The sequence below is a fragment of the Cherax quadricarinatus genome, chromosome 90 (assembly GCF_038502225.1).
Source record: "Cherax quadricarinatus isolate ZL_2023a chromosome 90, ASM3850222v1, whole genome shotgun sequence".
In the NCBI taxonomy this organism is placed as follows: domain Eukaryota; kingdom Metazoa; phylum Arthropoda; class Malacostraca; order Decapoda; family Parastacidae; genus Cherax; species Cherax quadricarinatus.
In genome coordinates, this window is record NC_091381.1 from 483,622 (window position 1) to 500,000 (window position 16,379).

The 16,379-nt window shown below is 38.7% G+C and overlaps 1 protein-coding gene across 21 annotated transcripts in view; it reads left to right on the plus strand.

The window, feature by feature from the left end:
- The window catches only part of Cda5 (Chitin deacetylase-like 5), a 339,947-nt gene that overhangs the window by 273,375 nt on the left and 50,193 nt on the right, over nucleotides 1-16,379 (plus strand). For 19 of the 21 annotated variants that reach the window (XM_070104251.1, XM_070104253.1, XM_070104256.1 and 16 more), the window contains exons 3-7: nucleotides 4,590-4,791; nucleotides 5,264-5,416; nucleotides 5,955-6,018; nucleotides 6,814-6,933; nucleotides 8,536-8,606. In XM_070104251.1, the coding sequence (XP_069960352.1) occupies nucleotides 4,590-4,791; nucleotides 5,264-5,416; nucleotides 5,955-6,018; nucleotides 6,814-6,933; nucleotides 8,536-8,606 (610 nt within the window). The remainder of the gene's footprint in view (nucleotides 1-4,589; nucleotides 4,792-5,263; nucleotides 5,417-5,954; nucleotides 6,019-6,813; nucleotides 6,934-8,535; nucleotides 8,607-16,379) is intronic. The other 2 variants (XM_070104255.1, XM_070104270.1) reach the window with 1 other exon arrangement.

A 16,379-nucleotide genomic window follows, 5' to 3' on the forward strand; every position in this document is an offset into this window, starting at 1 on the left:
GTTCTTTAGTCACTTCTTCGATACAGAAACATCTTGATCTCTGTTCTTAGCTTTTGTGTACTCACCTAGTTGGGGTTGCAGGGGTCGAGTCGTAGCTCCTGGCCCCGCCTCTTCACTGGTCGCTACTGGGTTACTCTCCCTGAACCATGAGCTTTGTCATACCTCTGCTTAAAGCTATGTATGGATCCTGCATCCACTACATCGCTTCCCAAACTATTCCACTCCTTGACTACTCTCTGACTGAAGAAATATTTCTTAACATCCCTGTGATTCATGTGTGTCTTCATCTTCCAACTGTGTCCCCTTGTTGCTGTGTCCCCTTGTTGCTGTGTCCCATCTCTGGAACATTCTGTCTTTGTGTGTGTACACTGAAGAGACAGTACTTGCACTCCAGGTAGACATGGGAGGCGGAGTGCAGCATAAGGGTTATGAAGGACCTTCACTCTGGTGCTGTTTTAGCTTTCGCTTTACTGTGAGTTACTCAAGACAATAATCCCTCTCTCACGTCACTCTTCCCTCTCACGTCACTCACTCTTCCCTCTCTCACGTCACTCACTCTTCCCTCTCTCACGTCACTCCACTAAACAAGGCAAAAAATGGAAAGAAGCTCACTGCAATCCTATCTTAGTTTTATTTTTTCCTCTCTTAACACCATAAACTGTCCCACACTAACACCTCCCATCCCTATATCCTCTTACTCAACACACTCCCCACATCCCATGTTCTCTAGCTCACAACAATCCTCAGCCACACCATACACTCTCCCACTCTCACTTCATTCTCCATTACTCCAAGATTACATTAATGTAAGCAGCCAGTAATGATTTATGGAATGGGACAAAGAAAATTGTCATCCTTTTGTTTTCACATTGTACTGTCATATATATGTTATTTTTAAATTATTAAATTTTCTTCCTCTTTTTTCTTTCTACTATTATTAATAATAAATATAATTAATGATATTTTTATTTATTCCCGAAAGTGAACCTTTAAATGTTATCTAGATTTTTTCCTCTTCATTATTCCCAAAGTTTTCGTTTTTATTTCGCTCGTAACATGAGAAGTCTTCCTCTTATAGCTTCAAATTTTCAACGCTGATGTACAATAACTAGGCCAAGATTCTGTGAACAGTAGACATGGGCAGGTTCTCTATGGTCAGAGTTGAAGGACCAATTCCCAGCATCACTGGAATGGCTCCCTTAACTTCCCAACCCTCTAAGACATAGCTTCAGATGCTGAAATAAGGTACCTCCTTATTCAGCTACAGAGGAGAGTGAAATTCATGTAGGTGAACCTCTGTCAGCTTTATGACGTAAATATTTCTGAGTCAACTTCGTAAAGCTTCAGTATTTAATGGTTGATTCACCATAAGTTTAGTGTGTGTGTGTGTGTGTGTGTGTGTGTGTGTGTGTGTGTGTGTGTGTGTGTGTGTGTGTGTGTGTGTGTGTGTGTGTGTGTGTGTGTGTGTGTGGACAAATTTGTCAGTCCGGTCCTTCGTTACAATTACAATCTTCTTGAGTTTCCAGGTCATAATGTTCTCTTCCTGACCTGCCAACTTGCTCCTTTCTCTTCTTATCGACTTCCTCGTTCTTTACATCTCGCAGTTCGCTTTTCTCCTTCCGTTCATCTTTCCCGTCTCTTATTGGCCTCTTTATCCCCTTTTTTTATCCCATGTGTTTTTTATATTCTTGTTTCTCTTCCTCTGTTTCTGCCATTCCTTCGCTCCTTCTTCACGCTCTTTCTATTAGGCCATTTTCTATTTACTCATAAAAAGGCTTTCCCATCATTTCTTTGTCAAAATGATTTACTTTATCTATTATTCCGTCCTTATCTTCCTATCCCCATCCACTTTATTTCCCTTATTCTCATTTCCATTCTTCCCATCACGTTTACCCGTTTGTTTTCTCATCTTTCCTTCACGATTCTATATTCTTTCTGTATAATTGTCTTTTTTTTCGTTTCTCTCTTTTCTTACAATTCTTTCGTTCACCTCTTTCACTATCGGCTTATCCTTTTCATCCCATTTCACACAATATTTTCCCAGCTACGTTTCACACATCTTCCTTCTAGGGAGAAAATGGAGAATAAAAAGGCACAATACAATGACTGGAACTATATACAAATTATCCGCACATAGAGTAAGATTTATGACGACGTTTCAGTCCGACTTGGACCATTAATGGTCCACGTCGGACCGAAACGTTGTAAGTTTCTCTCTCCTCTGTGAGAGTTATTTGTATCAGGAGCTAACTGTCCGTCTTGGAGCATAAGCAAGCGTAGATGACATGACTGGTGGGTGTAGATGACATGACTTGTGGGTGTAGATGACATGACTGGTGAGTGTGGATGACATGACTGGTGAGTGTGGATGACATGACTGGTGAGTGTGGATGACATGACTGGTGAGTGTAGATGACATGACTGGTGGATGTAGATGACATGACTAGTGATTTTTTGGCCATGTTGGGGTATACATCGTGGTAGGGGTATGGAAGGTGTGCTAAACGTATGACAACGCATGATGGGATATGTAGGGCATGTGAAGCGCATAACAACGCATGATAGGGTATAATGGGCACGGGAAGCGCACAAGAGGGCGTGAGAATGACAGCGCAAGCGGCGTGAGAACATAAGACGAGTGAAAGTACTCACACGGGGGAAGGAACGAGACAGTGGGGCGAGACAGTGGGACGAGACAGTGGGACGAGACAGTGGGACGAGACAGTGGGACGAGACAGTGGGGCGAGACAGTGGGGCGAGACAGTGGGACGAGACAGTGGGACGAGACAGTGGGACGAGACAGTGGGCTGAAACAGTGGGACGAGACAGTGGACCAAAACAGTGGGACGAGACAGTGAGACGAGACAGTGGACCGAAACAGTGGGGCGAGACAGTGGGACAGGGCTATGGGAGGAGATAGTGCGACGAGACAATGAAGCGACACTCAGCCTGCACCTCCACTCATTTTACAGCCTTCCTGATGTTGCATAACATTCATCTTCTCATCTTACAACCTTCCAGAGTCGATAAAAACATCAGTTAGGATGGTTAATTAAGTTTGATATTCGTTGACGCCAGCTGGAGGCCTGGTCATGTACCAGGCCGCAGGAGCACTGATCGCCGGAATCCCTTCCAGGTAGCTGTCAGTCATTACGTTGACTGTTGTTTATTAAGTCGGCTATCATTCATTACATCGGGTGTCATTCATTACATCGGGTGTTATTACATCGGCTGTCATTCGTTTCGTAAATGTCATATTTGTTGGTGACGAGTTTCTCCATCTTCAGCCGGATATACGTAGCATGTGAACAATAGCCGACAAGTAGAATTAAAGACACTGGTAGCAGGGAATCCTTTTATTACAACGCTACACCCGAGGCTGGACTTCAAGTATTTCCTGTTTGCAGAATCTTTCAAGTTATCGACTTGTTCGTTGAAATTTCAACCGGCTATTTTTCACTTTCAGTATTTAACCTTCTTGTGTACGTTTGGAACTTTTCAAAGTGCTAATTAAATTTTTATTATCATATAAATTTTTCCCATTCACTTAACGTGTAGGAAATATATACTTTAAGTGTTTCCATGGATCATCGCCCCAACAGTCCAGTCTCAAACCATTCCTCCTAACTTGCAAAAAATGGTCCTAGTGACTTGTAAAAATGGGTCCTCCTATCTTGTAAAAAATGGTCTCATATCTGTCTCATGAACAGTAGTTCATGAGGCAGATATGAGACCAGTAATCTTGATAGCGTCTAAAATTATTAAAGGGCTTCTGACCTCCTGACAAGTTGGCATTGGTAAATGTCACAGGTGGGGTGCCACAAGGATTTGTGTTTGCCCAATAATGCTTTTAATTTATAATAATTATTTTCCGGAAAGAATTTTGAGTAATATGTAAAACAAATTATAAAATGGGCTGTAAATCTTCACAAGAAAATCAGCATAAACTGAGAACATGGAGTGAGAGATGGATGATGGAATTTAATGTCTATAAATGCCATATAATGAAAATTTTAAAAATAAAACTCTATGAATATTGACTGTGTGACGAAGTCCTAAGATTTTAAAGAGAGAGAGAGAGATCCGGGAGTTATTAGTAACCAAAAGTGTAAGCGGAAGATCATATAAATAAAATTAAAAGCTCCTGCTACATTTGCCAATTACATTATAGATTACAAATATATGAGTTATAAATGGCTTCCCTGGCCATTTATAACTCATATCCAAAGAAGTGTTACAAAATGGCTACCAGAATTAATGAATCTGAGTTGTGATTGAAGGTAAAAAAAAAATGAGAAAAGGAGAAGATATTGTGACTATAGTTAAATTAATAAATTGAAAATTAAATAATAAATCAAGTTTCTTACTACCTGCAATAAGAGAAAACATGGAACTGAAGAAATAATGAAAAAAATCAAATAAAGTGGTTGATCAATGGAATCTATTGAAAGTGGAAGCAGTAATTGCTACAATCATTCATAATATAAAACAGAATCAGATGAATAGTGTTGAAGTAGACAGACAACTACACACACACACACACACACACACACACCTGGAACACATCTGATGCTTGCTTCTCTATTCAGGACTCGCGGCATGCCAGCAGCGGTCTATAAGCGGCGGAGGTCGGCGACGACAACGAATTTCGGCAAGCAAGTCCAGCCAAGCCTCCTTTAACTGTCCGCAGGACTTCGGCTACTACCCTCACCCGACGGACTGCACGCAGTACTACGTCTGCGTCTTCGGTGGAGCACTTCAGGAGTCCTGTACCGGAGGACTCGTATACAGGTGTGTCTACATGCGTCTAACTGGAGCAAGACAGTCCTCAGCCTGTCTTACAGATATATTGGTAGGTCCTTCCCTTTATCTTTAGGTGTATAACTAGATCCTCACCATGTCTTGCAGGTGTATGGTCAGGTCCTCACCCTGTCTTGCAGGTGTATGGTCAGATCCTCACCCTGTCTTGCAGGTGCATAGTCAAGTCCTCACCCTGTCTTGCAGGTGTTTGGGTACTACCTCACAATGTTTACCAGCTGTATAGGTAAATTCTCACAGATGTCTTCCAGGTGTTAAGTCCTTAGTCTGTCTTTCAGACGTATGGTCAGGTACTCACCATGTCGGTATGTAACATCCAGTTAGCAACATTCAGTTAGTAACATCCAGTTAGCAACATTCATATAGGTTAATCCTGGTCTCAGAAATAATCCTCTCGGGTTTAGTTCTCCTAGAGAAGATATAATTGTTGCTGTTATTGTTGCAGCCACGAGCTGGAGACGTGTGACTGGCCTCGCAACGTGGACTGCAACCCGTCCTCTGGTGGCTCCGGTGTCTCCACGGTCAAGGTGACTGATCCCAGGACCCAGAGCACTAGCTCATCCAGGGCTGCCACCGAGGCCCTCACACCATCCGTCGGGTAGGTCCACTCCATCACCTGAATGTTCTCTCAGTCACATGAAAGTTCTCTCCGTCACGTGATGCCCACGCATTCACACGAATGTTCTCTCCACATGAGTGTTCTCCTTTTGACTTAAACACTTTCTTCATTGTCTAATGTCTCCCTCCCTTTCTTCCCCTCCTTCCCTCTTCCCATTACTCCCAGTTTTCCTCTCCTCCGCCTTTCCCCTTCATCAACCATTTATTGTTATTCTTCCTCCCTCGAGCAGTACTTACAGCTGCAACACATCCTTGTGAAGTTGTTACAACGTAAAATAAACAACTGTCTTAAAAAGCATTGTGAAAACACATTGGGGATCCTCCTGCCTGAGTTGTTCGTGGCTGGGATTTACTTGATATGGCAGTGTAAAAAATTTTTTGGCAATGGTTTGAGTTTGTCCTCTGGTGGCAGGGTTGCCTCTACTGTATTATCCTCGTGCCCTCGTACATTTTAGATATGTCGCAGTGTCATACATGTACCATTTCTCTACCCAATGAAGCTTCTTTTCGCCTTTCAGCAGTTTCGACCCTCGCTTCGACCACACCTTCAGTTCCTCCCAGACCCACCACACCGCCAGGCCTGTGAGTCATGCCGTATTGTTTTCTTTTGACTGATAAGACTTGATGTCTGTTTTAAGTTAATTTTGAGGTTCTGATCACGAAGATGAGCTGTCACTTAAGTTTTTAAAAACTTATGATAAATGTTTTGACTATTTTAGCTTTAAGAATCCAATGATATATATCACCTGACAATCACAGGTATATTATGCATCTTTCTGTAACTCTAATTCATTACATACATGCGTAACAAAAAAAAAATTATGCATAACAGATAACAGAAATATGTCGATGTTTACATCAGAATTTCCAGGCATTCTTACCTATGTTTAGTATCGCTTTTTACGCGTCGGTGTCCATCATCAACCTGACCATCAAGGTTTTCCTTTTATCTTTTCCCCTTGATGGCTGCGTCTTGGTGAAGAGATTCAAGGAAACCGGTTAGCCGGACACGAGTCCTGCAGGTGGGAATTACAGTGCCTTCACTCTGAAGGAGTGTGGATACTAGTAATTTGTAGAAGCATATAACCTGTAGTATCTGAACGCCTCTGGCAAGACAGAATATATAAATATATATATATATATATATATATATATATATATATATATATATATATATATATATATATATATATATAATGTTATACACGCGCGCACATTTCCTCACATTTTTCTTTTAGTTCTTCATGCCACTGATGAAGACTCCATATTGCCTGTGAAAAGCGTTTGCAGACCATTTTCTCATCGGACAGTGTTTTGATATTCAGTTATTAGGAAACTTGCGGAATGTTTTTGTCACGGTTTACATGTATATTTTAGTTCGAGGACGGGGATCGAAGCGGCAACCAGCGAGCCCTCTTCCGCCAGTCGACCAGCCCCAAGCAACAGGCTCTCACTTCTTCTCATTTCTCCCAGCAGGCTTTCTTCGACACCCCAGTGGTGAGTAACTCTAGTATACTGCCTCGTTCCCACGTGCAGTGACCTCTTGGATGGATCCCGTGAGTACTGGATAGGCCCAATTAATATTAAATAGACCCCCGCAAATGCCGAAAAGACCGCATGAGTATGGAATAGTCCTCGTGAGTAGATCTCGTAAGTAGATCTGGTGAGTCCTGAATTAACCTTATGACTCATGAGTAGATCCTGTGAGTACTGAATGTACCTAGCCAGTGCTAGATAGATCCGATGACACTGATTAGACCCAAGAAATACTGAATAAGCCCTACGAGTACTGAATAGATTCCACGTATACTGGATTGACCCCACGAGTACTGAATGAATTCCATTATTACTGAATATATTCCATAAGTACTGCATAAAACTTATGAATACTAAAAAGACACCATTAGAACAGGCTTCCTGAGCATTCAGTATCCCCCACAGACCACCGAAGTAATGGGAAGACCCCGTTAGTACATTGTTAACTGAATGCTGCCGTGCCTACTCAGTAGACCTGAAAACCGAGTACTAGGTAGGCCCCAGAAAGTATGTGCCATGGTACATGAATATTAAGTTGACTAAAGTGTACCCTGCTGGCCCCTTAGCGATTGGACTGATAATCTTAACGACTGGATAGATATCTTTATCGACTAGATAGACATCCTTGCAAATGGATAGACTTTCAGCGATTGGATGGGCATCCTGGACGATGCGAGAGACTTTAGCAGTTATAGACACCTTCAGCAGCTGGATAGGCAGCTTTAGCGATTGGATACATACATTTATTGACTAGAAAGATGAATAGACACCTTAAGCAGCACGATAGATACCCTTAGTGGCTGAATAGACAGTTTTAGCGACTATTTAGGCCCTCTTATTGAGTGGATAGACACAGCCACTGGACAAACACCCATAACGGTTGGCGACTATACAGACCAATTAAGTATACCTACAGAAGGAAGCATTGAACTTAATGAACTTATACAAAGCCTGAGAAATCAGGCTCTATATAACCTCAGTACTGTATTGAACCCTGAGTACTGTACTGCCTGCCCCTGAGTACTGTATTGGCCACAGAGTACTGCATTAACTACAGAGTGCTGTATTAACCATAGAATACTGAATTAACCAAGTGTCCATGTGTACGCACGTGACCCTAGAGTACTTGTACCCTAATATTACCCCGTTGTTATACACCTTTATATTACCTTATATTATAGCTGTAAGAAGCCTAACTTTTATATTTTAACTGGTCGGGCCATCAAAGCTTAGTGTAGTTGGGTGGCCGTTACTTCGTCCAGTGACTGTGGTCTACTTGTCCAGTAGCCTCCGTATACTCTTGCATTTGTTCCTGAGGAAGCATTAAAATAGGTCACCTGAAAATTTACAATTTTTCTTCAGAGATCTTCAAATTAAGTCCCATAGTCATCATCATCATGAAAGGCAGAAAGAGACTTTCCAAAATGGTTCACAGTATTCAGTCATCCTTATCTAACATTCTTCATGAAGATCCACCACAGATTATTTTTAAGTTTTTATTCTGGGCGACGTCCGTCGGCAGCTTACATAAGAATATGTTGTAACACTTGAGTTTCCCTGCAGGCTGAGCAGAACGGCCGACGGTCTCAACAGCTCATCGCTAAACCCGTCACCGTACGACCACAGGTGTTCAGGTAAGTGATAAGTCAGGTGTTCCACACTCTGAAGTTGCCTCTGTGGCTCACCAGGCGTCCAGGCGCTAGACAATTCTTTAACAAATTTTGTCTTTCTTGTTTTGGTATCGAAAACCTTCAGGAAATACCATTTTACAGTCAAAATACCAAATGCCATAGATTTTATTGTGCAATTTTTATGATGTTTTATAAATAAGTGTCAGAGTAATGAGCCTCCTCGACTTTCATAAAATTATAAGACTGATATTATTAATTAGTTATCCCTGACTGGGTACCTTCTAGTGGTTGACACAATTCATTTTGTTGTGTCTTCCTTTGTAATTTTCGTTTATATCTTGATAGGACCTGATACGATCGACTTCAAATTGTTATCACTAGTTTATATTATCTACGGAAAGTTTCGAGCAACTAGAAGCATGTGCAGGTCACCTCTCAATAATTTTATATACACCATTCCTGATTTTAGTGTCTGTGCAATAGCTAGAGAAAAGTTTTCTGGTCAGTGTGAAACATTGAACAGTATTGTAACAGTGTATCCTTGAGTTTTACGACCCACTCGCCATGGTTTCAAATTCCACCCGTACCGAGGTTTGTTGGCAATCGCATTTTTACGATTTCGTGAGTAATAATGGATTTTTTCCTACTTAAAATAAGGTTAGGAGTGTTAATGAAGGGTGTAGGGGCCAATTTGTCATTTTTAATTTTTAAAATAGTTTATTCTTTCCGTTAAATAATTAGATTTTTTCCAAATTTTCTGATGGTAATTAGGAAATTAAAATATATGAAATGCTTGTTTTAATGAGATATTTTTTCGTGCCTCACATGGTCCTCTTTATACATTTAACGCTAAAAGTAATTTAAATATTTTACTCAAAAAAAGCGGACGTAATGTTCCTGGGGTGAACAAGCCCAGACTTGCCAATATTCATATTTAACTTAATTCGAAACTTACGCACCACTCTGGCTTATTCCTTAAGAATGAATTGACGTAGAGAGAGCTAACTTAATGGGATAACTTTCTAGGATTGCTCAGCACCAAGGATATCTAGACTGTCGAGTTCCTCACTCATAAGTGCCACACAGAATGACTATCACATCTTCTAACAAACTTTGTCGATAATGTGCGAGAAAGTCACAATCTCGTCAGTAAAAAGATTCTGACATTTTCTAAAAGTTTTTGGAGTCTGAGGAACAGGATGGAGATTCATCCTGCACCGGAAATAATAAGTCATAATAACTAGTGTGAGTCATACACAAATAACCCGCTTACGACGACGTTTCGGTCCGACTTGGACAATTTACAAAGTCGTCGTAAGCTCCTCTCTTCTATGTGCGTGTTATTTGTGCATCGTTCCAGTCACGGTATTGTGACTTTTTTTGCTATTAATGTGAGTCAACCTGGTACACACTTTAAGTAACTTTATAATATAATTTAGATCCATCACTAAGCATATCGCTGCTGTCTCGTCCAGCAGTTTATTATCAATAATCCACCACCAACATTGTAAGCTAAGAAAAATAAATTTCAAGTAAAAATATTGCATTCAATATTTCTGCATTTCAGATACCACGCGAATCTCTCTATTTATCTCTCTCTCTCTCTCTCTCTCTCTCTCTCTCTCTCTCTCTCTCTCTCTCTCTCTCTCTCTCTCTCTCTCTCTCTCTCTCTCTCTCTCTCTCATAAAAATATATATATATATATATATATATATATATTTTATGTATATATATATATATATATTTTTTTTTTATATATATATATATATATATATTTTATGTATATATATATATATATATTTTATGTATATATATACATATATTTTATGTATATATATACATATATTTTATGTATATATATATATATTTTATGTATATATATATATATATATTTTATGTATATATATATATATATATATATATATATATATATATGTATATATATATATATATATATATATATTATATATATATATATATATATATATATATATATATATATATATATATACATATATATATATAAAAGATATATATATATATAAAGATAGAAATGTTAAAAGCAGGTGGGGATATAGTTTTGGAGTGGTTGGTGCAATTATTTAATAAATGTATGGAAGAGGGTAAGGTACCTAGGGATTGGCAGAGAGCATGCATAGTTCCTTTGTATAAAGGCAAAGGGGACAAAAGAGAGTGCAAAAATTATAGGGGGATAAGTCTGTTGAGTGTACCTGGTAAAGTGTATGGTAGAGTTATAATTGAAAGAATTAAGAGTAAGACGGAGAATAGGATAGCAGATGAACAAGGAGGCTTTAGGAAAGGTAGGGGGTGTGTGGACCAGGTGTTTACAGTGAAACATATAAGTGAACAGTATTTAGATAAGGCTAAAGAGGTCTTTGTGGCATTTATGGATTTGGAAAAGGCGTATGACAGGGTGGATAGGGGGGCAATGTGGCAGATGTTGCAAGTGTATGGTGTAGGAGGTAGGTTACTGAAAGCAGTGAAGAGTTTTTACGAGGATAGTGAGGCTCAAGTTAGAGTATGTAGGAAAGAGGGAAATTATTTCCCAGTAAAAGTAGGCCTTAGACAAGGATGTGTGATGTCACCGTGGTTGTTTAATATATTTATAGATGGGGTTGTAAGAGAAGTAAATGCGAGGGTCTTGGCAAGAGGCGTGGAGTTAAAAGATAAAGAATCACACACAAAGTGGGAGTTGTCACAGCTGCTCTTTGCTGATGACACTGTGCTCTTGGGAGATTCTGAAGAGAAGTTGCAGAGATTGGTGGATGAATTTGGTAGGGTGTGCAAAAGAAGAAAATTAAAGGTGAATACAGGAAAGAGTAAGGTTATGAGGATAACAAAAAGATTAGGTGATGAAAGATTGAATATCAGATTGGAGGGAGAGAGTATGGAGGAGGTGAACGTATTCAGATATTTGGGAGTGGACGTGTCAGCGGATGGGTCTATGAAAGATGAGGTGAATCATAGAATTGATGAGGGAAAAAGAGTGAGTGGTGCACTTAGGAGTCTGTGGAGACAAAGAACTTTGTCCTTGGAGGCAAAGAGGGGAATGTATGAGAGTATAGTTTTACCAACGCTCTTATATGGGTGTGAAGCGTGGGTGATGAATGTTGCAGCGAGGAGAAGGCTGGAGGCAGTGGAGATGTCGTGTCTGAGGGCAATGTGTGGTGTGAATATAATGCAGAGAATTCGTAGTTTGGAAGTTAGGAGGAGGTGCGGGATTACCAAAACTGTTGTCCAGAGGGCTGAGGAAGGGTTGTTGAGGTGGTACGGACATGTAGAGAGAATGGAGCGAAACAGAATGACTTCAAGAGTGTATCAGTCTGTAGTGGAAGGAAGGCGGGGTAGGGGTCGGCCTAGGAAGGGTTGGAGGGAGGGGGTAAAGGAGGTTTTGTGTGCGAGGGGCTTGGACTTCCAGCAGGCATGCGTGAGCGTGTTTGATAGGAGTGAATGGAGACAAATGGTTTTTAATACTTGACGTGCTGTTGGAGTGTGAGCAAAGTAACATTTATGAAGGGATTCAGGGAAACCGGCAGGCCGGACTTGAGTCCTGGAGATGGGAAGTACAGTGCCTGCACTCTGAAGGAGGGGGTGTTAATGTTGCAGTTTAAAAAACTGTAGTGTAAAGCACCCTTCTGGCAAGACAGTGATGGAGTGAATGATGGTGAAAGTTTTTCTTTTTCGGGCCACCCTGCCTTGGTGGGAATCGGCCGGTGTGATAATAAAAAAAAAAAAAAATATATATATATATATATATATATATATATATATATATATATATATATATATATATATATATATATATATATATATATATATATATACATATATATATATATAAATATATATATATATATATATATATATAAATATATATATTATATATATATATATATATATATATATATATATTTATATATATATATATATATATATAATATATATATATATATATATATATATATATATATATATATATATATATATATATATAATATATATATATATATATATATATATATATATATATATATATATATATATATATATATATATATATATATATATATATATATATATATATATATATATATATATAGTAGTATATATGTATATATATATATAGTAGTATATATGTATATATATATAGTAGTATATATATATATATAGTATATATATATATATATATAGTATATATATAGTAGTATATATATATATATAGTATATATATATATATATATAGTATATATATATATATATATATATATATATATATATATATATATATATATATATATATATAGTATATATATATATTAGTATATATATATATATAGTATATATATATATATATAGTATATATATATATATAGTATATATATATACTATACATATAGTATATATATATATATAGTATATATATATATAAATATATAGTATATATATATATATATATAGTATATATATATAAATATATAGTATATATATAAATATATATATATAGTATATATATAAATATATAGTATATATATAAATATATATATATAGTATATATATAAATATATAGTATATATATAAATATATATATAGTATATATATTAATATATATATATAGTATAAATATATATATATATTATTTTTTTTATTATTATCACACCGGCCGACTCCCACCAAGGCAGGGTGGCCCGAAAAAGAAAAACTTTCACCATCATTCACTCCATCACTGTCTTGCCAGAAGGGTGCTTTACACTACAGTTTTTAAACTGCAACATTAACACCCCTCCTTCAGAGTGCAGGCACTGTACTTCCCATCTCCAGGACTCAAGTCCGGCCTGCCGGTTTCCCTGAATCCCTTCATAAATGTTACTTTGCTCACACTCCAACAGCACGTCAAGTATTAAAAACCATTTGTCTCCATTCACTCCTATCAAACACGCTCACGCATGCCTGCTGAAAGTCCAAGCCCCTCGCACACAAAACCTCCTTTACCCCCTCCCTCCAACCCTTCCTAGGCCGACCCCTACCCCGCCTTCCTTCCACTACAGACTGATACACTCTTGAAGTCATTCTGTTTCGCTCCATTCTCTCTACATGTCCGAACCACCTCAACAACCCTTCCTCAGCCCTCTGGACAACAGTTTTGGTAATCCCGCACCTCCTCCTAACTTCCAAACTACGAATTCTCTGCATTATATTCACACCACACATTGCCCTCAGACATGACATCTCCACTGCCTCCAGCCTTCTCCTCGCTGCAACATTCATCACCCACGCTTCACACCCATATAAGAGCGTTGGTAAAACTATACTCTCATACATTCCCCTCTTTGCCTCCAAGGACAAAGTTCTTTGTCTCCACAGACTCCTAAGTGCACCACTCACTCTTTTTCCCTCATCAATTCTATGATTCACCTCATCTTTCATAGACCCATCCGCTGACACGTCCACTCCCAAATATCTGAATACGTTCACCTCCTCCATACTCTCTCCCTCCAATCTGATATTCAATCTTTCATCACCTAATCTTTTTGTTATCCTCATAACCTTACTCTTTCCTGTATTCACCTTTAATTTTCTTCTTTTGCACACCCTACCAAATTCATCCACCAATCTCTGCAACTTCTCTTCAGAATCTCCCAAGAGCACAGTGTCATCGGCAAAGAGCAGCTGTGACAACTCCCACTTTGTGTGTGATTCTTTATCTTTTAACTCCACGCCTCTTGCCAAGACCCTCGCATTTACTTCTCTTACAACCCCATCTATAAATATATTAAACAACCACGGTGACATCACACATCCTTGTCTAAGGCCTACTTTTACTGGGAAAAAATTTCCCTCTTTCCTACATACTCTAACTTGAGCCTCACTATCCTCGTAAAAACTCTTCACTGCTTTCAGTAACCTACCTCCTACACCATACACTTGCAACATCTGCCACATTGCCCCCCTATCCACCCTGTCATACGCCTTTTCCAAATCCATAAATGCCACAAAGACCTCTTTAGCCTTATCTAAATACTGTTCACTTATATGTTTCACTGTAAACACCTGGTCCACACACCCCCTACCTTTCCTAAAGCCTCCTTGTTCATCTGCTATCCTATTCTCCGTCTTACTCTTAATTCTTTCAATTATAACTCTACCATACACTTTACCAGGTACACTCAACAGACTTATCCCCCTATAATTTTTGCACTCTCTTTTATCCCCTTTGCCTTTATACAAAGGAACTATGCATGCTCTCTGCCAATCCCTAGGTACCTTACCCTCTTCCATACATTTATTAAATAATTGCACCAACCACTCCAAAACTATATCCCCACCTGCTTTTAACATTTCTATCTTTATCCCATCAATCCCGGCTGCCTTACCCCCTTTCATTTTACCTACTGCCTCACGAACTTCCCCCACACTCACAACTGGCTCTTCCTCACTCCTACAAGATGTTATTCCTCCTTGCCCTATACACGAAATCACAGCTTCCCTATCTTCATCAACATTTAACAATTCCTCAAAATATTCCTTCCATCTTCCCAATACCTCTACCTCTCCATTTAATAACTCTCCTCTCCTATTTTTAACTGACAAATCCATTTGTTCTCTAGGCTTTCTTAACTTGTTAATCTCACTCCAAAACTTTTTCTTATTTTCAACAAAATTTGTTGATAACATCTCACCCACTCTCTCATTTGCTCTCTTTTTACATTGCTTCACCACTCTCTTAACTTCTCTCTTTTTCTCCATATACTCTTCCCTCCTTGCATCACTTCTACTTTGTAAAAACTTCTCATATGCTAACTTTTTCTCCCTTACTACTCTCTTTACATCATCATTCCACCAATCGCTCCTCTTCCCTCCTGCACCCACTTTCCTGTAACCACAAACTTCTGCTGAACACTCTAACACTACATTTTTAAACCTACCCCATACCTCTTCGACCCCATTGCCTATGCTCTCATTAGCCCATCTATCCTCCAATAGCTGTTTATATCTTACCCTAACTGCCTCCTCTTTTAGTTTATAAACCTTCACCTCTCTCTTCCCTGATGCTTCTATTCTCCTTGTATCCCATCTACCTTTTACTCTCAGTGTAGCTACAACTAGAAAGTGATCTGATATATCTGTGGCCCCTCTATAAACATGTACATCCTGAAGTCTACTCAACAGTCTTTTATCTACCAATACATAATCCAACAAACTACTGTCATTTCGCCCTACATCATATCGTGTATACTTATTTATCCTCTTTTTCTTAAAATATGTATTACCTATAACTAAACCCCTTTCTATACAAAGTTCAATCAAAGGGCTCCCATTATCATTTACACCTGGCACCCCAAACTTACCTACCACACCCTCTCTAAAAGTTTCTCCTACTTTAGCATTCAAGTCCCCTACCACAATTACTCTCTCACTTGGTTCAAAGGCTCCTATACATTCACTTAACATCTCCCAAAATCTCTCTCTCTCCTCTGCATTCCTCTCTTCTCCAGGTGCATACACGCTTATTATGACCCACTTCTCGCATCCAACCTTTACTTTAATCCACATAATTCTTGAATTTACACATTCATATTCTCTTTTCTCCTTCCATAACTGATCATTTAACATTACTGCTACCCCTTCCTTTGCTCTAACTCTCTCAGATACTCCAGATTTAATCCCATTTATTTCCCCCCACTGAAACTCTCCTACCCCCTTCAGCTTTGTTTCGCTTAGGGCCAGGACATCCAACTTCTTTTCATTCATAACATC